General features: G+C 44.8%; 1 protein-coding gene across 1 annotated transcript in view; it reads left to right on the top strand.

The window, feature by feature from the left end:
• The window catches only part of LOC140494402 (dual specificity testis-specific protein kinase 2-like), a 134,798-nt gene that overhangs the window by 33,112 nt on the left and 74,250 nt on the right, over positions 1–27,436 (top strand). Inside the window, exons 2-3 of the mRNA XM_072593589.1 lie at positions 8,781–8,902; positions 18,098–18,146. Of these exons, the coding sequence (XP_072449690.1) occupies positions 8,781–8,902; positions 18,098–18,146 (171 nt within the window). The remainder of the gene's footprint in view (positions 1–8,780; positions 8,903–18,097; positions 18,147–27,436) is intronic.

The following is a 27,436-nucleotide window of genomic DNA, read 5'->3' as shown; positions in this document are numbered from 1 at the left end:
CAAATCCCTGTGGAGCTCCACTCATCAAGACCTGGCTCCTTGAAAATGCCCCATTGATACCTACCCCTTGCTTCCTGTCTGTTAACCATTGCACCGCACATGCCCCTCAGGAAGAGCCAGACCTCCTTTCCCAGTGAGATCTATCAGGATGGGTAAAGGGAGGTGATAATGGATAGAGGGAAGAGGTAGGGAGAGGATAGTTTATTGTAATTGGTGAATCACAAAACGGAACAATGAGAACTGATCATGTGGAAACAGTCAGTATTCTCATACTCCCAGCCCTTTGCCAGACGGCTGTTGATTAATTTATGGAGGGGTGCTAAATTTTTTAAACTCTGTGTCAGATGGAATATTGCAGAGTGCCTTTCTGGTTGCCTATAAATTCAGAACCAGACTGTACCTGTCTCAGCTAGGAGTTACCGTCCATAAGTAAACTGTTGGGCAGAATTCAAACAGAAGGCTATTTGTCCTCCGACCCTATTTGCCCCTGCCCCAGCATTGATGAATGAATAGGCTGGTGGGCTAAATCCGAGACCCCACTGACAAGGTGGGTACAAGGAACTGGGGTGGCTGAACCGCCTGGGTAGCGCACAGAGAGGCTGAAGAAATATAGTTTCAACAAGACCTCCGGAACTCCCCAGAGTGCTTTTCAGTCAGTGGGGGCACTTTACAATTGTGGGAAGAGCAGCAGTCAGTGCATGCACAGCAAAATCCCACAGATGGCAAGAGATGAATGGCCAAATAACCAATGCTGTATGATTTATTCACACATATGCACACAATACGCGTGCGCACACGCACACACACCTGTAGATATTAATCAAATTTTCTGATAAATTGCTCTTCCAGCCCTGCATTCTTTGTCTAAGTTCCTTTACAAGTGCCAAGTGGCCTACTCTTAGTATTCCTAACCCAGGTCCTGAGTTCTCCTTCACCTGCATTTTGTCCTAGTGTTGGACAACAGGTGATCTCAACTCTACGACTCAGCAGTGAAGCAACCTAAGCCAGGCAGCAGCAGCGCTGCTGACAGGCCACCTCAGGAGTCAAGCAAGCAGTCAACGTGGCACTTTGAGGGTTAAATACAGGGGTGGGTAGCAAACAAATTGTCAGATCAGATCAGGAGATTGAGGGATAATCTACTCCAGGTGTATAAAATGTTAAAAGGATTCGATAAGTCACGATTGGAGAAGCAATCAGTCTATCAAAGGAATTGAGAACAAAAAAGCTTAACATTAAAGCTGAGGTGTCATTCGAGAGCAGAACAAGAAGTCACTTTTTCACACCAGACAGAAGTGCAAATACCTAATTCTTCCTGCCAAAAAATGTTCATACATTTTTAAATTTTATTTCATGTGGATGTTACTGCTTGGGCCAGTGTCCATTGCCCGTCCTCAGTTGCCCTTTGATAAGGTGGCAGTGAGTTGCCTTCTTGAGCCGCTGCAGTCCATGTGCTGTAGGTAGACCCAACTCCTCCGCCTCCGCCGGATCTGCTCCCAGGAGGACCAGTTCCACCACAGAACACACCAGATGGCCTCCTTCTTTAGAGACCGCAATTTCCCTTCCCACGTGGTTAAAGATGCCCTCCAACGCATCTCGTCCACATCCCGCACCTCTGCCCTCAGACCCCATCCCTCCAACCGTAACAAGGACAGAAGCCCCCTGGTCCTCACCTTCCACCCTACCAGCCTTCGCATAAACAAAATCATCCGCCGACATTTCCGACACCTCCAAACAGACCCCACCACCAGGGATATATTTCCCTTGCCACCCCATCCGCCTTCCGCAAAGACCGTTCCCTCTGTGATTACCTGGTCAGTTCCACGCCCCCCAACAACCCACCCTCCCATCCTGGCACTTTCCCCTGCCACTGCAGGAATTGCAAAACCTACGCCCACACCTCCTCCCTCACCTCCATCCAAGGCCCTAAAGGAGCCTTCCACATCCATCAAAGTTTTACCTGCACATCCACCAATATTATTTATTGTTTCAGTTGCTCCCGATGTGGTCTCCTCTACATTGGGGAGACTGGATGCCTCCTAACAGAGCGCTTCAGGGAACATCTCCGGGACACCCGCACCAATCAACCACACCGCCCCGTGGCCCAACATTTCAACTCCCCCTCCCACTCTGCCGAGGACATGGAGGTCCTGGGCCTCCTTCGTCGCCACTCCCTCACCACCAGACGCCTGGATGAAGAACGCCTCATCTTCCGCCTCGGAACACTTCAACCCCAGGGCATCAATGTGGACTTCAACAGTTTCCTCATTTCCCCTTTTTCCCCCCCCCCCTTCCCCCTAGTTCCAAACTTCCAGCTCAGCACTGGCCCCATGACTTGTCCTACCTGCCTATCTTCATTTCCACCTATCACTCCACCCTCCTCCCTGACCTATCACCTCCATCCCCACCCCCACTCACCTATTGTTACTCTATGCTTATTTCTCCCCACCCCCACCCTCTCATTTATCTCTCCGCCCTTCAGGCACTCTGCCTCTATTCCTGATGAAGGGATTTTGCCTGAAACATCGATTTTTTTTTTCCTGCTCCTCTGCTGCCTGAACTGCTGTGCTTTTCCAGCACCACTCTAATCCAGAATCTGGTTTCCAGCATCTGCAGTCATTGTTTTTACCTTTTGTAGGTAGACCCACAATGTCACTCAGGTGCTCATTCCTGCACAAATTTGGCCCAGTGACACTGGAGGGACAGCAAAATATTTTGAAGTAAGCATGGCAAGTGGCTCTGAGGGGAGCTTTAAAGGGGTGGTGTTCCCATGTATCTACTGTCCTTGTTCTTCTAGATGATAGTGGTCATTGGTTTGGAACAGGAGGATCATGGGGATGGGGAAGTGTAAAGTTTGGAGGAGGTAATGGGCAGATAGATGATGTGTGGGGTTAATGGGGGAGATGTAAGGAGTTGGAATGGAGAGATAATAGAGATGTATGTGGGATTAGGAGAGGTATAAGGTATAGTGAGTTAATAGGGGAGATTTAGTGGGGTAATAGGGAAGCCATAAAATATTGGGGGTAAAGGAGCAGGTGTAAGGTTTTGGGCGGGATAATTGGGAGGTGATTTGTTTGGGGTGTGATGACAGAAGGGAGGAAGATGGGGATTGGGAAAGGAAAAAGAGTGAGGGGGAAGCACACAGGAAGCAGGATGAGTCTGATGGAGGTGCCAACAGAGTAGACGGGCTAGGGCTGGATGGGTGGGATGGGAAGATGACCGTTTGGGGCCATTGCTGTAATAACCACACTTGAAGTAATCATTTGGTGAAAAATTGACAGTTATTTATGCAACTTCCCCAGAAAGCGTTGAGAAACTGTTAGTTAAAATCTAGTAGTTACGAGACCGTTCCTTCTGCTCTTCTGATTTTCTAATGGAGCAGAATATTACTGGGTCGTCCCTGAGTCAGATGTTAAGAGTCAGAACCCAGTAACACATACTGCAGGCAGACAGTCCTGGAGTATTGTTGTGAAGGATGCTCAGACAGTGCAGTACACCTTTAGTATCGCATTGCAGTCTCAGCTCGGTCATGGGCTGTAGAGAGGGACTTGTACAATCTTCTGAGACAGAGTCAAGAGGGGGGACTACTTGACCCCTGATTTGTAACATAATAGAATAGCCTCTTGGTGGGAAATGAATGGGAGTCTTTTGATTCCAAACTAGCAAAGATTGAATGAATTGTTTACTGGTAGCTCGTGCTCAAAATCTTGAGGAGGTTGGACAGTAGAGAATGGGATAAAAACAATGTCTGCAGATGCTGGAAACCAGATTCTGGATTAGTGATGCTGGAAGAGCACAGCAGTTCAGGCAGCATTCCTGATGAAGGGCTTTTGCCCGAAACGTCGATTTCGAAGCTACTTGGATGCTGCCTGAACTGCTGTGCTCTTCCAGCACCACTAATCCAGTAGAGAACGGGAGAATACTCAACCCCTTGGTGAAGGAATCGAGAAAGAGTGGGCGCAGATTTAAGTGGTCGATGGGAGCCAATGGGAGGGAAAGCATATTTATGCAGGGAGGGGTTGGGTGAGGGATTGCACTGGGTTATGGGGAGAAGGTAGGGAAATGGCAAAAGGTGAATTGCTTATTTGGAGAGCTGGCACAGACGTGATGGGCCTCACAGCCTCCTGTGCTGTAACAATTCTGTGATACTGATTTGATTCCAACACAATCCACAATCAGTGAAGTACTACTACGGATGTCGCCAACATAGGGAATGTGGCAGCAAATTTGCATTTAGTAACATCCCACAAATGGTTATACGATATTGGTCAGATTTTTTTTCCCAAGTGGCCCAGGATGCTGGGGAAAATTCCTCTGCTCTTCTCTGAAGTGTTCAGCATGGGACGTAAAGGAAAAAGGACAGGGGAGTGATGTATTTTTTAATTAGGTTGGGTTTGGCCTTGTCATGTTTTCATTCAGTTGTGCAGAGGAAGTGGGGGAGGGGTGTTCTATCAGGCAGTCCTGTGGTTCAGGGCTCAAACCAGAGTAAATTGAGCAGAGTATAAGTAGCATATCCAGACGGCACGTGTTTGGGAGCGGGGGTGGGGGGGAGGGGTGGTGGTGGAGCTGAATGATTGCGAAATGATGCCTGGCAAAGCACATTTCTGAGCATTTCTACAAAAAAGGGAAGAGAGCTCTGTTGGTGGAAGCTCCCTGTGGAACTCTGGAGCTGTAGGCACTTCACAGACAGAGCTTAATTGTTTTGTTTTAAAAATAACCCCACACACACACACCAGCTAAAATGAAAACATTCACACACATGCAGACACACATTCAAACACACATGCTCTCATGCATGCACTCAAATGCATGCTCACTCACACAGACATAAACACTCCTCCAACACACACAAGTATGCTCATTCACTCCCTGAAACATATAAACTCAGGTGCATTCACACCGGCTTTCTTACATGTGTGCGTACATACACACACACACTCAGACTCATTTGTAAAGAAGCAATTGCGATGTGTGAGGTAAAAAAGTGAATAGTTTAGGTATGGAATATATTGCTTGGAAATGTGGTGGAGGCAGGTTCAATTGAGAAATTCAAGGATGATTATTGAAAAGTGTTAATGAGGATAAAGAACAGAAGAAATGCATCATAAAATGTATGAACAGAGGTAGGCCATTCAGCCCATTGAACAGCTGTGTCATTCAATGAGATCGTGGCTAATCTGATATTCCTCAACTCCACTTTCCTGCCTTTCTCCCATAACACTTAATTCCCTTATAGATTAAACTGTCCATCTCCACCCTGAATATATTTAATGACCCAGCTTTGACAGTACTCTACAGTAAAGAATTCCACCGATTCCCTACCCCCTCAGAAAACAAATTCTTCATCTCTGTCATAAATGGCAGACTCTCTATATCCAGAGGTGATGCTTCCTGGTTCTAAACTCTCTCTCTCTGACAAGGAGAAACAACCTCTTCACATCTTTCCAGTCAAGCCTCCTAAGAATCTTGTATATTTCGATCAGGACTTCTCTCATTTTCCTGTATTCCAGGTCAAACCTACTCCACTGTCACCGTAAAACAGTCCTTCCTTACCTGGGATCATCCGAGGGAACCTTCTCTGGACTGCCTCCGATGCTAGTATAACTTTCCTTCAATAAAGGACCCAAGCTATTCACTGTATTCCAGCTGTGGTCTGACTAGTACCTTGTATAGTTTTAGCAAAATCTCCCTTCTTTATACTCCATTCACTTTGAAATAAAGGCCAACAGTCCATTTATCTTCCCTATTACCTGTTGGATGTGTGGTTGGACCAAAGAGTCTGTTTCCATGCTGATTGACTCCATGGCTCCCAAATTACTTTGTTCTGTAGTTTTCTGTAGTCTTTCTCCATTTAAGTAATATTCAGCTCCTCTATTCTTCCTGCCAAAGTGCACAACCTCACATTTTCCCACACTCTATTCCATCTGCAAAGTTTTTGCCTGTTCCTATATCTTGCCTGTGTCCCTCTGCAGGCTCTTTGTGTTACCCTTACCACTTGCCTTTCCACATATATTTCTGTTATCTGCAAACCTGGCTACAATACATTCACTTTCCTGTTCTGAGTTATTAATATAGATTGTAAGTAACTGTGAACCCAGCACTGATCCCCGTGGCAACCCACTAGTTGCAGGTTGCCATCCTGAAAATTCTCCCCTTTTATCCCATCTTACTGTCTTCTGTTAATTAGCCAATCCTCTATCTGTGCTAATATACTACCTCCAAACCTTGGATTCTTTTCTTTTTAAGTAGCTTAATGTGTGATATCTTATCAAATGCCTTCTGAAAATCCAAATATTCCACTGATCTCCGCTTTGATCTGGGGGATGTGTCGATAGCCACAATGCTGCGGATATGGGTAAGAGTGGGTGTTCGTGTGGCTCAGCGATAGTGTCTGTGCAATCATTAAAAAGTTAATAGAAAGTAAATATAAATAGAACAACTTCTTGATAAGTGTCAATATTTATGTTCTGGTCTTCTACCAAGTTGACACTTTGTGGTTTTGCCTGTACCAGGCTGTGTTTTGCTCGGTTTTTGAACACTTTTTTTTTATTATATATTGTCCACACTCCTGTTAATCAGGAAAGGTAAGGTTATCCAGCACTTTCAAATTTCATATCACCAGCATCTGCAGTACTTTGTTTTTATTTAAGATGAGGACTTCCTTTTGGTTTTGGAGTTACGGAGTCCTACAACACGAAAACAGACTCATTGGTCCAACTCATCCATGCTGACCAGCTATCCTAACTTTAATCTAGTCCCATTTGTCAGCACTGGCCCCCCATATTCCTTTAAACACTTATTCATGTCTTTTAAATGTTGCAATTGTACCAGCCTCCACCACTTCCTCTGGCATCTCATTCCATACCTGCACCACTTTTTAATGTGGAAAAAGTTGCTCCTGAGGTTGTTTTTAAATCTTTTCCCCTCTCGCCCGAATCGTAAGCCCTCTAATTTTGGACTCCCCAATCCTAGGGAAAAGACCTTGGCCATTCGCCTATCCATGCCCTTCATGATTTTGTAAACCTCTATAAGGTCACCCCTCAGCCTCCGACGCTCCAGGGAAAACAGCCCCAGCTTATTCAGCCCCTCCCCATAGCTCAAATCCTCCAACCCTGGCGAAATCCTTGTAAATCTTTTCTGAACCCTTTCAAGTTTCACAACATCCTTCCAATAGGAAGGAGACCAGAATTGCGCACAATATTCCAAAAGTGGCCTACCCAATGTCCTGTACAGTCGTAACATGACTTCCCAACTCCTGTACTCCATGCTCTGACTAATAAAGGAAGGCATACTAAACGCCGCCTTCACTATACTACCTACCTGTGACTCCACTTTCAAGGAATTATGAACCTGCACTCCGAGATCTCTATTCAGCAACGCTCTCCCGAATCTTACCATTAAGTGCATAAGTCCTTTTCTGATTTGCCTTTCCAAAATGTAGCATATCATATTTATCTAAATTAAACTCTATTTGTCACTCATTGGCCCATCTGATCACGATCCCTTTGTACTCTGAGGTAACCACTGTCCACTCCATCTCCAATTTTGATGTCATTAGCAAACTTGCTAACTATACCCACTATGTTCACATCCAAATCATTTATATAAATGAAAAAAGCAGTGGATCCAGCACCAATCCTTGTGGCACGCCACTGGTCACCGGCCTCCAATCTGAAAAGCAACTCTCTATCACCAACCTCTGTCTTCTACCTTCAAGCCAGTTCTGTATATGAATGGTTCATTCTTTTGCTATCATCATATTTTCTGTGTCTAGAGTGGCCTGAAGCAAAGACACTGATCAACTAACCACAAGAGGATTAGAGATCACCTCCTCACCCTGATCTGGTCAGTTCTGAAACCTTTATTGTTAAGGGGCAATGAAAGCCCTGAAAAGATGTAATCAGCCTCTGATGGGTTGAGGCTGGGTCACCATTTGGGTGTGTTTGTCAGTCTCCTGATTCCTCCCCCTCACCAACTTGTCTTTGGCTATTTCATTCGTGTGATTTTTGATATCACAGGTAAAAATACCATGTAATACCCATCCCTATTTGCCCTTGAAGGTGGAGGTGTGCTGCCTTCTTGATGTGCGGGTGGCTATTTACTGTAGGTTTATCCACAATGGCCTTAGGGAGATAATTCCAGGATTTTGACCCATCGCCAGTGAAGGAATGGTGATCTATTTCCAAGTCGGGATGTTGGTGGCTTGAAGGGGATATTGCAGGTGGTGATGTTCTCATGTATCTGCTGCCCTTCTCCTTCTAGAAAGAAGTAGTCATGGGTTTGGAAGGTGCTGTTTGAGAATCTTTGGTGAATCTCTGCATCTTGTAGTAGTATACACTGCTGTGACTGAGCGTTGGTGGTGGAGGGAGTGGATGCTTGTGCATATGGTGCCAGTCAAGTTATTTTCTGGATGGTGTCAAGCTTCCTGAGTGGTGTTGAGCAACAGATTGGCTTTTCCATCATGTCAGTAGTATTGTGATCATCAGTACGGAGACTAGTTTGGTATTATTTAAATTTCCCAACTCAATGTTGGAATGTAAGCTTATGTCTCTAGATTAGTTTAGGATATTGGGTCTGCATGGTCGAGATGGATCAAAGGGTCTGGTTCTGTGCTGTACATCTCTATGAAAGTCCAGAATTCTGGAATACCAGTGCTCTTGCTTCCCCTCGCTGTACACAATGTTGAGGTGTTTTGGATGGTATCTGATTAACCTACTGGTGGACTAGGTTATGATTTGGTGACCTCCTGGATTACTGCTGTAACAGTCCGTGTCTCTCCACAGGTGCGACACCGGATATCTGGGCAGGTGATGGTTCTCAAGATGAACAAGTTGCCGAGTAACCGTGCCAACATGCTTCGCGAAGTGCAGCTGATGAATCGGCTCTCACACCCCAACATTCTGCGGTGAGCTGTTTGCTGTTTATTCCTCCACCTTTGTCTCTCTGTCACATTCCTCTCTCCCTAAAACATACAATCTCAACTTTAGTTCTGCATTGGTCGCAAAGTATCACTTAATAAGGCCAGCATTTACTGTCCATGTTTTCTTGGGGCAGTTGGTGCTGAGGGAGCTTCCTTGTGAAGCTGTCATGGTGTAGGTCAGACTATGAAGGATATTCAAGCGACCAGTGAAGGAGTGACTGCTGTATGTCAACGTCAGGATGGTTTGTGCCTTTTTGGAGACCGAGGGAATGACCTTCCACCACCACCCTCCGCTCCCCCTTGCCAAATACTGCTGTCTGTGATTTTTCAGATTGTACAAATTGCAGGTTTGGGATTTCCTGCATTTTTCTTGGTTGCCCTATCCCCAGTGCTTCCTTTGATCATATTCTGTGTGTATCTCATTCAATCTGCCTCAACATTTTTTCACAACGAATATACTTCCTTCCCCTGGGGCAGTGAGTCCTTGAACATGTTGAGAGAGACAGGCTTCAGGAGTGTAGAGGAATCAAAGGTTATGAGGAGCAGGTAAAATAGTGGAGTTAATGTTAATGCCCAATCAGCCATGATCTTATTGAATAGGAAGTAGGCTCAAGGGACTGAATGGCCTACTGCTAGGGAGGTGGTGGCTTAGTGGCAATGTAACTGGACTAGTAACCAGAACTTGATTAATATTCTGGGTACATGGGCTCAAATCCCATCAGGACAATTGAATTCAATGAAAATCTGGAATAAAAAACTAGTGTAATAGTGACCATTAAACTATTGCTAATTGTCATTTAAAAAAAAAATCTGTTTCACTAATGTCCTTTTGGGGAAGGGAATCCTCTGCCTGAGCAGCATTTAGTTCTCCAATTTCAAATAACCTCCCTTCCCATCCCCCTTCTTTTCCATTCCACTTACTGACCCTTCCTTCCTTCCAGCTACCAACCGGATTCATTCCTCCCATCGACCAACCAGGTTGTACCCTTCACCTGAATTCACCTATCACTACTTCACCACTCTGCTCTTCTCCCCTCTCCACGCCACCCCTCCCCCACACTTTTATCTGCAACTCCCCTCACCCCCAGCCCCAGTCCTGAAGAAGGTTGGCTGCTCCTCCACCTCCTGATGCTACCTGACTTCCAGCATCGTGCCTGTCAACTTTTGGATTCCAACGCATGCAGTTTTTTGTTTTGTCCTTACCTGGTTTGGTCTGCATGTGACTCCAGATCTGTAGCAGTGTGGCTGAGTCTTAACTGCCCTCTGGACGTTTAGCAATGGGTAATAAATGTTGGTCTAGCTGGCAACACCTATATCCCATCAACCAATAAAGAAAACTCCTGCTCCTATTTCCCACAATCTGCCTACATGTTGAGTTTGTACAGGACATTGATGAGGCCTCTTCTGGAGTACTGTGTTCAGTTCTGGTTGCCCAGTAAGAGGATGGATATTATTAAGGTGGAGAGAGTTCAGGATGTAGCCCACTAAAGATTTAAGTTATCAAGAAAGGCTGGAACTTTTTTCACTGGAGCAGGAGGTTGAGAGGTGACCTTATCGAGATTTATAAAATCATGAGAGGTATAGATGGGATTAATGTAAGGTGTCTTTTCCCTAGGATAGGGGATTTCAAGACTAGGTACCACATTTTTAAGGTGAGTAGAGAGAGGTTTTAAAAAAGACATGAAGAATAAATACAAGGTGGCTTGTGTGTGGAATGAATTTTCTGAGGAAGTGGTTGATGTGGGTATAATTACAGCATTTAAAAGACACTTCAATAAGTGCATGAAAAGGAAAGGTTTGGACGGATGTGGGACAGGAGTAAGCAGGTCAGACAGTTTTATTCACCACAAGGATGTGGAAGTTTTGGAGAGGGTACAGAAACAATTTACCAGGATGTTGCCTGGTATTAGCTATGAGGAGAGATTGAACAAACTTGGTTTGTTTTCACTTGAACGTCAGAGGCTGAGGGGTAACCTGATAGAAGCTTACAAAATTATGAGAGGCCTGGATAGAAAGGGTAGTTGGAGTCTTTTTGTTTCAAGAGTACAAATACCAATTACCAGGGGACATAGGTTTAACAGAGAAGAGGATAAGTTTAAAGGCGATGTGACAGGCAGGTTTTATTTTACATCGAGACTAGCATATGTTTGGAATGCACTGCCAGAGGGGATAGTGAAGGAGGATACAATAGCAACATTTTAAGAGGTATCTTGACAAATGCATAAATAAGGATACATACGATGTAGAGGCAAAAGATTTTTAGTTCAGAATGGTGTCATGTGTCAGTGCAGTCTTGGTGGACTGAAGAGCCTGTTCCTATGCTGAACTGTTTCTTATTCTTTTAGGTTAGAATGTGTACAGTATGGCAACAGGCCCTTCGGCCCAACAAGTCCACGCCGACCCTCCGAAGAGTACCCCCACCCAGACTCATTCCCCTACTTACCCCTGACTAATGCACCTCACACTGTAGGCAATTTATCATGACCAATTCACCTGACCTGCACATCTTTTGGATTGTGAGAGGAAACTAGTGCACCCGGAGGAAACCCACGTGGGAAGAATGTGCAAACTCCATACAGTCTCCTGAGGCAGGAATTGAACCTGCGTCCCTGGAGCTGAGAGGCAGCAGTGCTAACCACTGAGCCTCTGTGCCACCCCTGTCTAACTGATGGGACAGTTTGGGCTGAATTTGGAGTCTCATTCACCGCCCACCCATCCCTAAAACCACACCACTTCTGACAGTGCAGCACTCCCTCAATGGAGGGAAAATTTGATATTCATCCTCGCATCCTGAAGGGGGACTTGAACACACATCGTCCTGAATTCTGACAAACCATAATTCCACAGCAAGCTGCTGTTTCCAGAGGCAGGGAGTGAAAAGGGCACGTGGAGCCAATCAGCAAGGCTGAAGAAAAATCATAGAAGTAATGAAGGAGATGAGAGACCAGATAAGTCTGGGATTTTTAAAAAAACACACATAGAACTGCAGATGCTGGAAATCTGAAACAAAACCAGAAATTACTGGAAAAGCTCAGCGGGTCTGGCGGCATCTATGGGGGTGAAATCAGTTAGCATTTCGTGTCCAGTGACCTTTCCTCACAACTGATAAGCCTGGGGTTGCTTTCTTTAGATGGGGGGGGGGGGGGGGAATGGCTGAGGAGGAATATGATTGGAGTGTACAGAATTCTGAGGGGCAAAGACAGGGTAGAAATGGAGAAACATTTCCCCTCTATTAAAGAGGGGTCAGTAACTAGAGGGCACAGGAGTTTGAGGTATAGAGGGGATTTGAAAACAAATGTCGTCCTGTGCAGAGTGGTGGGTATTTGGAACTCGTTTGGTAGAGGTGGGAACCTTCAAGATTTTTAATGAAGACTTTAAATACCTTTGCATATAAGATTAGGGCCATGTGCTGGAAAATGGGATTTAACTAGATAGATGTTTGATGATCAGCACAGACCCGATAGGCCAAAGGTTCTGAACCTGTGCTCTGAAAATCCTGACTGTTTAATGTAAAAGACAAAGAAAGGACCTGCATTCTAGTAGTGCCGACATATCTTCCAGACATCTCCAAGCCATATATGCAACAAACTGCATTTACCATAAGACCATGAGGCAGGAGCAGAAGTAGGCCATTCAGCCCATCCAAGCATTCATTGCAATTGTGGCTTTTTGAAATGTAATGTAGAAATGTAATGCAGCCAATTTCCACACAGCAAGATACCACAATCTGCCAGAATAAACCACCAGATAATATATTTATTCACAGATACTGGATAAGGTGTAATCTCCACTGTCTGGCTTCAAACAAAGCACCATGGCTCCCTTCGAGGCCACCCCAGGCGGGTGGGGGGTTGGGGGGAGGCAGGGATGTGTGTTGGGGGGGAAAGTGGTCTCTTGTCCATCTGAAAGACTGTGCCTCTGGCAGTGTAGTGCTCCCTCAGTACTGCAGTGAAGGAGCAGTTTGGACTTGTCAGGAGAAACAAGTTATATTCAATGAGGCTGGAGGTGCGATGAGATTTGGTAAAACTATCTCGAGTCTCTAGGCAAGGGTTATTAATTCTAAAGGCTGAAATCAATATTTTCCCTTCCACTGTTTTGATGAGAGGTGACAACTTGTTGATAATTAGTAATTATCCACTCTCCTGCTTTAAACCCATGGACAGTACAGCTATCCTGAAATAAAAACTGTGCTAGAGAAACTCAGGTCTGGCAACGTCTGTTGAAAGAGTAACAAAGTTAATGTTTTGCTTCTGATGTGACTCTTCTCCATTGTGTTCTTCGGACACCGGGCTGTGCTATAGGGACGTATATTATTTATCAGCATGTACCACTCCTCTGTGTGGCTCGACAGCAACATTACATTGTGGAGGTGTGGTCAGCCTTTACATCTGAGCCAGAACCAGGCTGTGAGTGTAATTAAATCCTGGTTGTCGAGCTCAGATATCCCACTGCAGTTTATAAAACATACAAAGTGATTTAAATTGCCAGACGCTGAGCCCTGTCAGAGCCTTCTCAATCTAAGTGCAGATGGTTGTGAAGGGTAGAACAGGTGCTAACTCGACCATGTGCTGCAGCTCTGTGAGCTGCTCTCTCACATTGTGACGGATGGTTCCGGAGACCCAAGCCCACAATCTGGGCTGATGTTCCTGGAGCAGTAATGAAGGGGTGCAGCACTGTCACGCACTCCACCTTTCAGATAAACTCTCACCCACCCACCCTCTCAGGTAAAGCATAGAAAATAGGAGGAGGAGTAGGCCATTTGGCCCCTCTGGCATGCTCCACCATTCAATGTGATCATGGCTGATCAGCCAACTCGTTAGAATTTGGAATCTGCTGCATGTGGTGGAGATGGATTTTAAATCTATCTTCAGTTCTGAAAGATTTGGTAGTTCTCTGTAAGGGGATTTGCAGGGTGAATGGGGCCAGAAGAGTTGCTCTTGCAGAGAGCTGGGTAGATCTCTGATTTACAGCATCTGCAGGTCTTTCACTTTTTAGATCGTAATCTATTCAATAGGAAAAGTATGCACCAGGGACACAGTGGCATTTAGTAACTATAGAATCCCCACAGTGTGGAAGCAGGCCATTTTGGCCCGTTGAGTCCAGCCAACCCTCTGAACAGCATCCCACTCAGACCCACATCCCTGTAATCCTGCTTTTCCCATGCACATCCCTGGATAATATGAGCAATTTAGCATGGCCAATGCACATAACCTGCACATCTTTCAACTGCTGGAGGAAACCAGAACACTTGGACGAAACCCACGCAGACACTGGGAGGGTGTGTAAACTCCACGCAGACAAGGGTGGAATCAAACCTGGGTCCTTGGTGTTGTGAGGCAGCAGTGCTAACCATTATGCTGCATGGTGGCTCAATGTCATTGAACTAGTGATCCAGAGGCCCAGGTTAATGCCCTTGGACAGGAATTGACCTAGAAACACTAAAGGAATGGTGATAAATTTCCAAGTCAGGATGGTGAGTGGATTGCAGGGGGTGGTGCTCCCATATATCTACTGTCTTTAGCATTCTAAATGGGAGTCGTTGTGGATTTGGAAGGTGCTGTCTAAGGAGACTTGGTAAATTTCTGCAGGCATCTTCAAGATGGGACTTGTTGCTGCTATTTTCAACTTTTTGAAAGGGTAGGTGGAAAGGGGAGGCAGCTTTGTTAGCACAGGAAGGAATAAATGCAGATACAGGAAATTATCTTGGATCAGCAAATGTCTAATCCATATGGGTGGAAGTAAGAAATAACTTCGGCAAAAAGACACCAATGAGAGTATCTATATGGTTGGACAGAGAATGGATCAGAAGGTTGTACAAGCATGTAAAAAATGCTTATGGGTGACATTAGTCTTCATTTGGTTGGACAGTCAGATTGATAGAGGAAGCCATGAGGAAGAATTCATGAAGTGTATTTGAGACAGTTTCTGAGAACAATATAGTGTGGATCCAGCCAGGGATCAGGCTATTTTTGGATCTGGTGATGTATGTTTAATAAATGATGTCAGACTGAAAGATTGCCTAGGAAACAGTGACCATAGCATGGTAGAATTTAGCATTCCGTTTGTGAGGGAAGGACTTGTGTTGGAAACAACTGAGCTAAACTTAAATAAGGGTAATTACAAAGGAATGAGGGCTGAACTAGCTGGAGTGAACTGGGAAAGGGCTTTAGCAGCAAAAGTGGTTGAGGAACAATAGTTTTTAAGTTCATGGTTTACAGCAAAGACATATCTCAGTGAGGAAGAAGGATTCTAGGATTGAGGTAAGCCAACCATGATTAAACAGGAAGTTAAGGATAACAACACACTGAAAGAAAAAAAAGTGTGTTGAGGCAAAGGCTAGTGGTAAACCAGAGAGTTGGTAAAGTTTCAAAAACCAAAAGATGATCAAAAACATATTAAAGTGGGAGAAGATAAACTTTGTGAATAAACTTGCAAGTAAGATCAAAATGCACATCAAATCATCAAGGTGGACACCAGCTGAGGTTACCACAAAGGTCTAGGTCAGAGTGGCGCTGGAAAAGCACAGCGGGTCAGGCAGCATCTGAGGAGTAGGAAAATCGACGTTTTCGGCAAAAGCCCTTCATCAGGATTGAAGGCAGGGAACCTCCAGGGTGGAGATATAAATGCCGTTTATCTGCCTGACCCACTGTGCTTTACCAGCACTACTGTAATCCAGACTCTGATTTCCAGCATCTGCAGTCCTCAATTTTGTCTAGTTACCATGAAGGTCCCTCCTTCTCAATCTCTTGCCTCATGTGAGGCACAATGACTTTAGGTTAAACTCTCTAGTTGTCTCTCTCCAGTGAGAGAGCAGGCCTATCAGTAAGCTTGGGTCTACCTACAACACATGGACTGCAGTGGTTCAAGAACCCAGCTTACCACCACCTCTATAAGGGTAACTAGGGGGCAGGCAATAAGTGCTGACCCAGCAAACGATGCCCACATCCTAAAAATAAAAACAAAAATAGCTATTCACTTCCTTTCTGCTAATATCACTTAAGTTTAGGGAAGTTTCTAACTGTTTCACTCCACTCTTGTTATCTCAATTTTTTTCAGTCCCCTACTTCCTCCTATAACTCCCTAATGTTTGAGATAAGGAAACATCTCTATGTTGTTAAACTCATGGCCAACCAGTGATGCCACAATTAGAATTTCTTCTCTGTTTTTCATCTCGAATGCAGCTAGGCTGCTGTTTCTATTTCTAATTAGGTCATCCCTAAAACGATACATGTGTTTATGCTCTGCCCAAGTCTTTTCCCATCTTTCCTCATCAAAATCTTCAGCATTCCCCTGTCTTCCTCAGAGGCTGATCTCCCTTCCTATTGGACGTGTTGATACCATTTGGTGGCATGGTTGCTCAGTGGTTAGCACTGCTGCCTCACAACGCCAGGGACCCAAGTTCGATTTCCCCCCTCAGGCAACCTTCTGTGTGGGGTTTGCCCGTTCTCCCCATGTATGTGTGGGCTTCCAATCCAAAGATATGCAGGTTAGGTGGAATGGCCATGGGAAATGCAGGATTACAGGGACCGGATGGATCTGGGTGGGATGCTCTTCAAAGGGTTGGTATAGACTCAATGGACCAAATGGCCAGCTATGATTTCACTTCAACTGTTCAGGAATTCACCAACGATCCTTTGACAGCTCCTTCCAAACCCATGAACACTTCTACCTCAAAGGACAATGCTAGCAGAGATGTGGGAACACCACCCTCTGCAATCAGGCCAAAAAATAGGAAGTTACAAAGAAGGAGTTGGATATAATTCTTCGGCCTAAAAGGATCAAAGGATATAGGGGAGAAAGTGGGAATGGTGTACTGAATTAGATGATCAGTCATGACCATGTTGAATGTGAGAGCAGACTCAATGGGCTGAATGGCCGACTTCTGTTACTATTTTCTAATGCTTTTATATGACTTCAGGCACGCTGCAATGTGAGTGACTCCCTTAACTACCTTCTGTAATGCCCTGGAAAGCTACTCCGTTCAAGGCAATTAGGAATGACCAACAAATGGTGGAATTGACAGCGACTCCAAGGTCCCATGGAAGAATTCAGCTTTCAGTTCTCTGGAGAATAGAGCCCAGTCTGATCAGTTGATTCTGATAGCTATAATGGCTTAGCTCTAGCAGGATCTGTGTACGTGTTGTTTTCACTTTTCCCAGTGCTGCTGTAGATATTTTTCTAACTGCCATTTTCTAACTGACACTTACACACCTATTGTGCTCTATCCTTTTCATGACATGCAGACCAATATTGGTCCCCATAACTCCAAGTGTTGCTCAACTAAAGTTCTGGACACATGAAATCAAGTCTTTGTTTTTTTTTGGAATCTGTCTCAATGAATGAAAAAGCCCATTGTTCATTTCTAATTTTTAAAAAAATATTTAACGACTTTTTTCTGACTTCGGAGTCTTCATTGGAAAGAGCATTTTGTTTCAGATCAACTTATCAGTCCCATTTGGAGTTTACAATTTAGGATGTCCTTGCATGAAATTATGGATCTCTTGTCCTGGCAACCTACAACAGCCCTCCATAGTCATTTATAAGAATCTCACAAAGAGCAGAGTCCCAGAACAGATCTCTGCGGAACACCACTGGTCACCGAGCTCCAGGCTGAATACTTTCCATCTACCACCACCCTCTGTCTTAGATTCCCTACAGTGTGGAAACAGGCCCTTCAGCCCAACAAGTCCACACCGACCTTCCGAAGAGCAACCCACCCAGACCCATTCCCCTACATTACACCCCTTCACCTAACACTACGGGCAATTTAGCATAGCAAATTCACCTAACCTGCACATTTTTGGACTGTGGAAGGAAACCGGAGCACCCGGAGGAAACCCACGCAGACACTGGGAGAATGTGCAAACTCCACACAGAGTTGCCTGAGGTGGGAATTGAACCCGGGTCTCCAGCGCTGTGAGGCAGCAGTGCTAACCACTGTGCCGCCCTCTTCTATGGGCCAACCAATTCTGTGTCCAGAATGATCTGACTGACTATTAATGTCATAGAAGAAGTCGTGGCCTGTTTTTGAGGCAGGAGATGAATTCATGACTAATCTGCCAATGCTTCAGACTGAGAAGCTAATTCCTAAACACAGTATTTAGAGAGCGATGACTGACTGACTGTCTCATCCTGAGATGTTTATGACACTAGCTAATTGGTGTATGATTCTCTTGGCAGGTTCATGGGTGTCTGTGTTCATGAAGGCCAGTTACATGCTCTGACAGAGGTAAGTGCCGTTCCTGTTGTCACAAGGGCTTCTCTTATGAAGAGAGGTTGAGTGAGTTAGGGCTTTTCATACTGAAGAGAAGAAGGAAGAGAGGTGACTTGATAGAAGGGTACAAGATAATGAGGCATAGATGGAGAGATAGCCAGAGACTTTTCCCAGGGCTTAAATGGCTGTCACAAGGGGGTCACAATTTTAAGGTGATTGGAGGAAGGTATAGGGGAGATGTCAGAGGTAGTTTCTTTATGCAGATGGTGGTGGGTGCGTGGAATGCACTGCCAGTGGTGGTAGAAGAATCTGAGACATTAGGGACATTTTAAGCAACTGCTAGATAAGCATATGGATGACAGTAAATTGAGGGGTGTGTAGGTTAGTTTGATCTTGGATTAAGATAAAATGCTTGGTACAACATTGTGGGCTGAAGAACAGTACAGCACAGGACAGGCTCTATGCTCTGATAGGTGGATTGTGTTCCCTCATGTGACCACATGAACAATGGCTTGTTCACTGTCAACTAGGGCACACTTAACCTTACCTCCTGATGTCTTTAACATCTATAAATCTATTAATCTCTGTCTTGAACATACTCAATGACTGAGTTTCCATAGCCCTCTGCAGTAGAAAATTACAAGGATTCCCAATCCTGTAGTGAAGAAATTCCTCCTCACCACAGTCCTAAATGGTCTTTCTTTCATTCCTCTAAACTGTGGAGAATCTTCGTTGTTCTGACCTTGACATGCTTTGATCTAAATAACCCTGCATTGTCCTCTCTCTTTGTGTCTCCAGTCTCTCCTTTTCCCTCCCTCATCCTTTCTCTCTGCTGCTTCCCCATCATCCTTCCCAACTTTCTCCTTCCACTTGTCTCCTTCCACTCTCATTCTCACTTTACCCTCACCACTCACTGTTGTTCACTTCCTCATCCTCTTCCATCTCTCTAACCTGTGTTTTCCCCTCCCCCTCTCTTTCCTGATAGATTCCCAGCTGGGGTGGGTGGGAAAACAGTGAACTACCTCCGTTTATGTTTACACGGGACTGTTGTGTGCAATACCCTCCATCCAAGGTCCCAGGTGGAAATTGGAAGAACACCTGCATAGAGCGCTCTCTACTGAGGACCTTCTCTGCCTGCTGTGTATGCTAAGGGGTCCAAGATGGCGGCTGAAGGGGTTGAAGTAGATGGTATACAGAAACAACCTGTCCAAGAAGCACATCTGTGCCAGGCAGGGGACAGCTCCAGGAGGTGGCTTGGGTTATGCGCTCTCTCTTTTTCAAGAAAGGATCAAGACAAAAGATGGAAAGTTATAGGCCAATTAGCCTAACCTCGGTTGTTGGTAAAATTCTAGAATCCATCATTAAGGATGAGGTTTCTAAATTCTTGGAAGAGCAGGGTCGGATTAGAACAAATCAACATGGATTTAGTAAGGGGAGGTCGTGCCTGACAAACCTGTTGGAATTCTTTGAAGACGTGACAAGTAGGTTAGACCAGGGAAACCCAGTGGATGTGGTCTACCTAGATTTCCAAAAGGCCTTTGATAAGGTGCCATACGGGAGGCTGCTGAGCAAGGTGAGGGCCCGTGGTGTTCGAGGTGAGCTACTGGTAGGGATTGAGGATTGGCTATCTGACAGACAGCCAGAGTTGGGATAAAAGGTTCTTTTTCGGAATGGCAGCCGGTGACAAGCGGTGTCCCACAGGGTTCAGTGTTGGGGCCGCAGCTGTTCACGTTATATATTAATGATTTGGATGAAGGGACTGGGGGCATTCTAGCGAAGTTTGCCGATGATACAAAGTTAGGTGGACAGGCAGGTAGTACTGAGGAAGTGGGGAGGCTGCAGAAGGATCTAGACCGTTTGGGAGAATGGTCCAGGAGATGGCTGATGGAATTCAATGTGAGCAAATGTGAGGTCTTGCACTTTAGAAAGTAGTCCATGCTTGTATTCTTTTTTCCAAACGGTGAGAAAATTCGTAAAGCCAAAGTAGAGCGGGATCTGGGAGTGCTAGTCGAGGATTCTCTAAAGGTAAACATGCAGGTTGAGTCCATGATTAAGAAAGCGAATGCAATGTTGTCAATTATCTCAAGATGGTTGGAATATAAAAGCACCATTGTGCTACTGAGACTTTATAAAGCTCTGGTTAGGCCCCATTTGGAGTACTGTGTCCAGTTTTGGTCCCCACACCTCAGGAGGGACATACTGGCACTGGAGCGTGTCCAATGGAGATTCTCACGGATGATCCCTGGAGTGGTAGGTCTAACATATGAGGAATGGCTGAGGATCCTGGGATTGTATTCATTGGAGTTTAGAAGATTAAGAGGAGATCTAATAGAGACGTACAAGATAATACATGGCTTGGAGAGGGTGGACACTAGGAAACTGTTTCCGTTAGGCGAGGAGACTAGGACCTGTGGACACAGCCTTAGAATTAGAGGGGGTAAATTCAGAACAGAAATGTGGAGACAGTTCTTCAGCCAGAGAGTGGTGGGCTTGTGGAATTCATTGCCACAGAGTGCAGTGGAGGCTGGGACCCTAAATGTCTTCAAGGCAGAGATTGATAGATTCTTGTTGTCTCGGGGAATTAAGAGCTACGGGGAGAATGCGGGTAAGTGGAGTTGAAATGCCCATCAGCCATGATTGAATGACGGAGTGGACCTGATGGGCCGAATGGCCTCCCTTCCGCTCCGATGTCTTATGGTCTTCTGGTCTTAGGGAGGTTCAGGAACCTGAGCTGATGTGAAATTTCACCTGAGCAGAGGTACACACAGATGGGATCCCACTGTACAACTGAAAATCCTCCAACTGGTGCCTAATGTTGGATCTGAGCACTGCTGTTTTCAGGCAGTGGAGAATAAAATAACTCCAGAGGGGCCGGTATCCAATCACCAAGTCACCCTTTATTTACATTTGGAGAGGCCTTGACATTCTTCAGGTCCCTCCGAGCCAGCTCTGAGTGAACAGAACCTCTGTCACTCCTGTTTATATCTGTCAGTCAGGGTTCTCTGATTGCACCACATTAACAGCACCAGCCAGGGAACTTGTATTCTGAGAGATCCAACTGACTGACCTCGTTCCAATTACTATAGAGATCCAAGCTTGCAGCTGGACCTCCAGCACTCCCTGCTGACTGAATTCCTGGAGCAACATCCAGCTCCGGCCCCTGCCACTCAGTACATCTATGAGTCTGGTCACCTCCTGTGGCTGCCATCCTCCCAGACTGGATTTCATTTTTGAACAACCTGTTATGACATAGGAACAGAGAATGCTGGGGAAACTCGGCAAGTTTAGCAACTGTAATGGGGTGAAAGCAGAGTCACTGTTTCAAATCCAATGACCCTTCTTCAGAACTGGACTGAAAATGTTAACTCTGCTTTCTCTCGGCAGATGCTGCCAGACCTGCCAAATGTCTCTAGCAATTTGGTTTTGTTTCAGATCTCCCAACACTCGCAGTTTTTTGTTTTATTGTACTGTAATGACATAGCTCTGGAGCAGCTTGGACTTGAACCCAGGCTGTCTCATCCAGAGATAGGGACACTACCACAGCACCACAAGGGACCCTGACTGGATTTATTTTTTCTTGTGTAGTTAACTAGATATTTTCTAATCAATCGATTCAGAGACCTTCATCACAGGTGGGAGTTGAACCCAGGCGTTCTGGCTCAGAGCTAGGGACCGTATCACTGCGCCATAAGACCCCTCCGGGTTGGACTTTTATTTTTTTTAATTTCTATATCTAGACGTGCTCTTAACACTCAACATTTTCTCCCCAATCACAGAATCACCTGCAATATTTTATCCTCCTGTCACCACCAGTAACCCACCCCGCATTCTCCCACTGAATAATTTATTGAGGGCAATGCAGACCATCAGAGGTGAGGGAGAAGGGTAGATGGATTCATTACTAACTGATCATCTTCGGTTTATGACACCTGGTTCTGGTCTTCTAAATGAAAACATCTTCTCCCTATCCAGCCTAATCCAAAGGTTTCATAATCTTAAAGACTGTCAGATCACCTCAGTTACTTTGAGAGAAATGGGCCCCAGAATGTTCAGTGTTTACTGATCAGTTTATGCTTTTGAATGAAGGGATCCTCCTTCTGAATCCTGTTTTGAACTGCATGCCTCAACGTCGTTGTTATAATATTGGCTTTTTGACCTGGGCATTTTAACTCCAAGTCTGTTTTAACTAACATTCCATTGACAGTTTAACCTTGACTAATACTTTAAATAAGTTTGGCATTACTTCACTATGCTGCCAGAGAGAACTGTTAAACTAGACATTTTCGTAGAACCTGAGACAGTTTTAGTGAAAGCGCAGCCTTAAGACACTGGGCAAATGACAAATGTTTACACAGTAGGAACTAAGTTTAAGCACTTTGAATCCTTATGTCTCTTTCATTCTTAGTTCTAGTCTATCATGTGCTCTGCGAAACAGTGAGAGGCCCTGGGAGTGTTTTGATGGGAGTGTAGAGCAAGCTTTACTCTCTATCTAATCATGGGAGCATTTGATGCAGACAGTGTAGAGGAGTTTTACACTCTATCTAATCCTATGCTGTCCCTGACCTGGGAGTGTTTGATGGGAACAGTGTAGAGAGAACTTTACTCTTATATCTAACCCCATGCTGTATCAGACCTCGTGTTGTTTGAATACAGTGATTAAAGTGGAATGTGTTCCATTTGGAATAGATATACCAAACACCTGGCATGTACAAAATTCACAGAAGAATTGAAGTGGCAGTATGGAATGGGGCAACTTGTGAATAGCTAGGGGTTTGCAACCTGACTGTTTCCTTTAAATCCAAACACTTTTTAGTTCCTGAAAGGTCAAAAAGGTGAAATTCCCTCTTCGTGGTAGGTCTATTATGTCATTGTGATTGGGATCGGAGCTATTTGTCAGCCTGGGACAAATAAAGCAAATTCCTGCTGGACTCTTGGTTGCTAAGCAACACAGTCCCGGGCTCATCCCTTATTGTAAGAATTATTCAGCACCTGAGAGTGAGGAGATTGTACTGAAGAACATGTCATTGAGTGGTGCTCTCCTGGCTTCATGTTCAGCTTTATTTGTCAGTGCAGTGCTCTCAGCAGGTTCAGTGACGGGTATGTAAACTGTCAAAACCCACATCAACGCATTCTCCATCTAACCCTCACAAAGGCTACAACCCCCTTCCCCAACAATTAGTGTCATTGATCACTCACTCTATTTTCCCCACTCTTACTCCCACCACTGGTAACTATGCCAATGATTTACTCCTTCTCCTTTCAGATATTAATCATAGTCTCTGTGGGTAGCTCTCTCTGAGTCAGAAGGTTGGAGGTTCAAGGATCTATTACGTATGGGAATACCATTCCTTGTACACCAGCTCGCTGTCCTGTTCAGCTAGTTGTTCAGCACAGAGAGTTGTTTTTGTAGAACAAGTTGCTGTTCTTTCTGTTTCTCTTCCTCTGGCACAAGCTTTGCTGTCTGTGCTAATTAACCCATGAAGCTCTTTTCCCCACATTGAGTGGTTGTACTGTGGGTGTCCACAGTGGCTCAGTTGACACATTCACCTCTAAGCCAGGAACATATGGGTTTAGCGGAGACTGGAACACAAAATATATGCTGACACCTCTGAGCTAGTCCTGCAGTGTCAGAGTTGCCATCTTTCAGATGAGATGTTTAAAGGAAGACCTGTTTGCCCTCCTGGGTTCATGTTAAAGACCACCACAGCTCTGCTTCAATGTGCACAAGCCCGCAACATGCTTATGATTCCTGTTGGCTTTCCCCCGCACTCTTTCTCATTCTTGTTTCTCTCCACACATTTTCCAGCAGTGTCCGTACATCTGTGTTTAGTCACCCCTTCCCATCTACAACGAGAGATGTTTTCCCTGTCTCTCTCTAAAAGCCAGTTATCCTTGTGCTACCTCATTCTGTTGCTCAGTGTCTCTTGTTCTGTGTCGCTGGCTGTTTTATGCACTACTCCCTGGGCAGCTGATAAAAATAGTGACAGGAAGGAGAGCTTTGGATTTAATCAAGCAGTTAAAATGAAAATTGCTAATCTGCTAATAACACGAAGTATAATTAAGCATGTGTTATTGGGTCCGAAGAATCTCCTATAAATATATTGCCTCTTGATTTTGCTTTGTCTTTCTGTTTTGGGTGGGAGTGTGAGATATATTGGACCTTTTCACAGTTAGCAAGGCAACCCAAACCGAAACCCCTCTTCATCCTGAGCTAGCTGTGGGATTTTTTTACCTCCGGCTCGGATTAATTCCCCATCATGTTGCATGCTGCTTGCGCAGTCTCAAAAGACTTTCTCAGAACCGCAGAAGTGTTATGGTGCAGAAGGAGGTCACTTGACCATCATTCTTGCACCAGCCTGTTAAATGAACATTGTTACCTAGTGCCAATGCCTGCTTTTTCCACATACTCTTGTGCATTATTTTTATCTAAGTAACTGTCCAGTGCCCTCTTGAATGCCTCAGTTGAACCTGCCCCCACCACCTGTCCAGGCTGTGCATTTCAGACTCTCCAGACTGTGTGATAAAAGTTTTCCTCACACAAACCTGGCTTCTTTTGCACATCATTTTAAATCAATGCTGTTTTGTTCCTGTCCCTTCAAAAGGGGCATCAGTTTCTCTCTATCCATCCAGTCCATTTGTGGTTTTGAAAACCTCCTATCAGATCCCTCTGCCGCCTTCTCTCCAAGGAGAATAATTTCAACTTCCTCAGTTTAATCTCATCACTGAAGTTTCTGATCCCTGGAACCATTCTTATAAATTGCTTCTGCACTCTCTCCAATGCATTCACATCCTTTCTTTTAGTGCGGTGACCCCAACTGTACACAATACTCCAGCTGAGGTCTAACAAGTGTCTTATACAATTTCAACATCACCTCCTAGCTCTTATACTCTAAAGTCAAAGCTGCTTTATTCATATAGTTGCTTTAGTTACAGCTCTCTGATCCTTTTCTGTCAATTTAAATGATCTATGCACATATACACTCAGATCCCTCTGCTCCTGCACCCTTCCCATCCTGCACTTAGAATTGTACCCCATTTTATATTGTCTTTCCTACAAAGATTTTCTGCTTTGAATCTCATATGCCATTGCCCACTCCACCAACTTGACTATGTCCTTCTGGAGTCAATGCTGTCCTCCTCACCGTTTCCAATACTTCCAAGTTTTTTGTCTGTGTCTGTTCGTTCTCCGGCCTGACTTGTTTACAAAGCCCTCCATGCCCTTACCCCCCCACCCAGTCTATTTGCCCTCGTCTAGCCCCACAGTCAACGATCTCTGCACTCTTCCAATTTTGACCACTTAAATATCCTCCGTTTTACTCGATCAGAAACCATGTCTTTAGTTCCCTGGGAATGGGTTCCTCAGACCTCTCAGGCTCTCAACTCCCTACCTGTGTCTTGAGGTGCTCTTTAAGCTTACATCTTTGACTGGAAACACAGGATTGTTATAGTGCAGAAGGAGGCTATTTGGCCCATCGTGTCTACATGAGCTCTGAGCTTATTGGTCTATCACCAATCTTCTGTCTTTTCCCCTTAATCCTGAATATTGTTTCTTTAAAAATAATCATCCAGTCCCCTTGAGTGTTTTGATTGAACTTGCCTTCGTCACATTTCTAGGTAGTGCATTCCATACCTTAACTACTCATTGAGTGAAAAAGATTTCTTGCATCCCATTTGCTTCTTCTGTAAGACGCTTCAAACCTGTACTCACTGATTCTTGATTCTTTCACAAAAGTGGGAACAGTTTCTCCCTAGGAGAAAATGAGGACTGCAGATGTTGGAGATTAGAGTTGAGTGTGGTGCTGGAAAAGCACAGCAGGTCAGGCAGCATCTGAGAAGCAGGAAGATCGACTTTTCCGGAATGAGGGCTCTTTCCTGATGAAGGGCTTTTGAATGAAACGTCGATTATGCTGCTCCTCTGATGCTGTCTGACCTGCTGTGCTTTTCCAGCACCACACACTCTCGATCGTTTCTCCCTCTCTGTTCTGTCCAGCTAGACCCATCATGATTTTGAAAACTTCTGTCGAACATCATCTTTCTCCTCTCCAATGAAAACAGTTCCAATTTCTCCAGTATGTCCTCTGAACTGAATTGTCTCATCTCATTCTCTTAAAACCCTTCTGCATTATCCCCAGTGCATTCACATCCTTCCCATCATGTGGTGCCCAGAACTGTACACAGTTCAGGTCTGAGAGATGTTCACTATAATTGCCCTGCTCTTGTGTTCTACACACACATTATTGAAGCCTAAAATAGCATGTATTTTATTCGCAGCTCTCTCTTCCTCTCTCTGCTCCTGTGCACCCTTTAGAGTGGTACCCTTTTATAATATCTCTCCAAGTTCTTATACAAAAATGTACCACCTCACACTTCGCTGCATTGAACTTCATCTGCCACCTATCTGCCCTCTCCACCAACATGTTAAACTCCTTTTAGAGATCCTCACTGTCGTCCTTATAATTCTTCCAAGTTTTGTGTCAACTACAAACTGAAATTATTTGTCCCCTGCACACCAAGATCCAGATTATTAACGTTTATCACGAAAAATAAGGGTCCCAATACTGAACCCTGGGATACTCCAGAAAAACTTTCTTCCAGCCCAAAAAGCACCCATTAACCATTATTTTCTGTTTCCACTCCCTCAGCCAATTTTGTATCCACATTATGACTGTCCCTTTTATTCCATGATTTATAACTTTCCTCACAATTCTGTTGTGTGGTACTGTCTGGAAGTCCATGTACATCACACCAACGGCATTTCCATCATCAACGCTTTCTGATCCAGCTTCAAAATCTCCAAAAAAGTTATTAGACATGACTTTCCTTTAATAAATCCGTGCTGTCTTTTCCAAATCAAGCCACGTTTTTCCATGTGACTATTCATTTCCCCCATGAAGAATTGTTTCTACATGTTTACCCACCACCAAAGTTAAAGTGACTGGATTGCGTGCTATGCAGATCTTTACAACTTTCTTTGAACAAAGATGCAATGCTTGCAATTCTCCAGTCCTCTGGATCCATTCCAGAAATCATAGAGGATTGGAACCGCTAAAATTCAAACCGGATTGGACAGGGTAGAGGCAGGAAGAGTGTTCTCGAAGACTTGGTGATACTTCCCAGGGTGGGAGAATCCAGAACCAGAGGGCATTGGTTTAAGGTGAGAGGGGAAAAAATATAAAAGGGACCTAAAGGGGCAACTTTTTCCTCACAGAAGTTGTGCGCGTATGGAATGAGCTGCCAGAGGGAATGGTGGAGGCTGGTACAATTACAACATTTGAAAGGCATCAGGATGGGTATATGAATAGGAA

Source organism: Chiloscyllium punctatum, chromosome 2 (genome assembly GCF_047496795.1).
Source record: "Chiloscyllium punctatum isolate Juve2018m chromosome 2, sChiPun1.3, whole genome shotgun sequence".
In the NCBI taxonomy this organism is placed as follows: Eukaryota; Metazoa; Chordata; class Chondrichthyes; order Orectolobiformes; family Hemiscylliidae; genus Chiloscyllium; species Chiloscyllium punctatum.
Note: the sequence above shows the minus strand (reverse complement) of the source record. Positions and strands in the feature narration are given on the sequence as shown.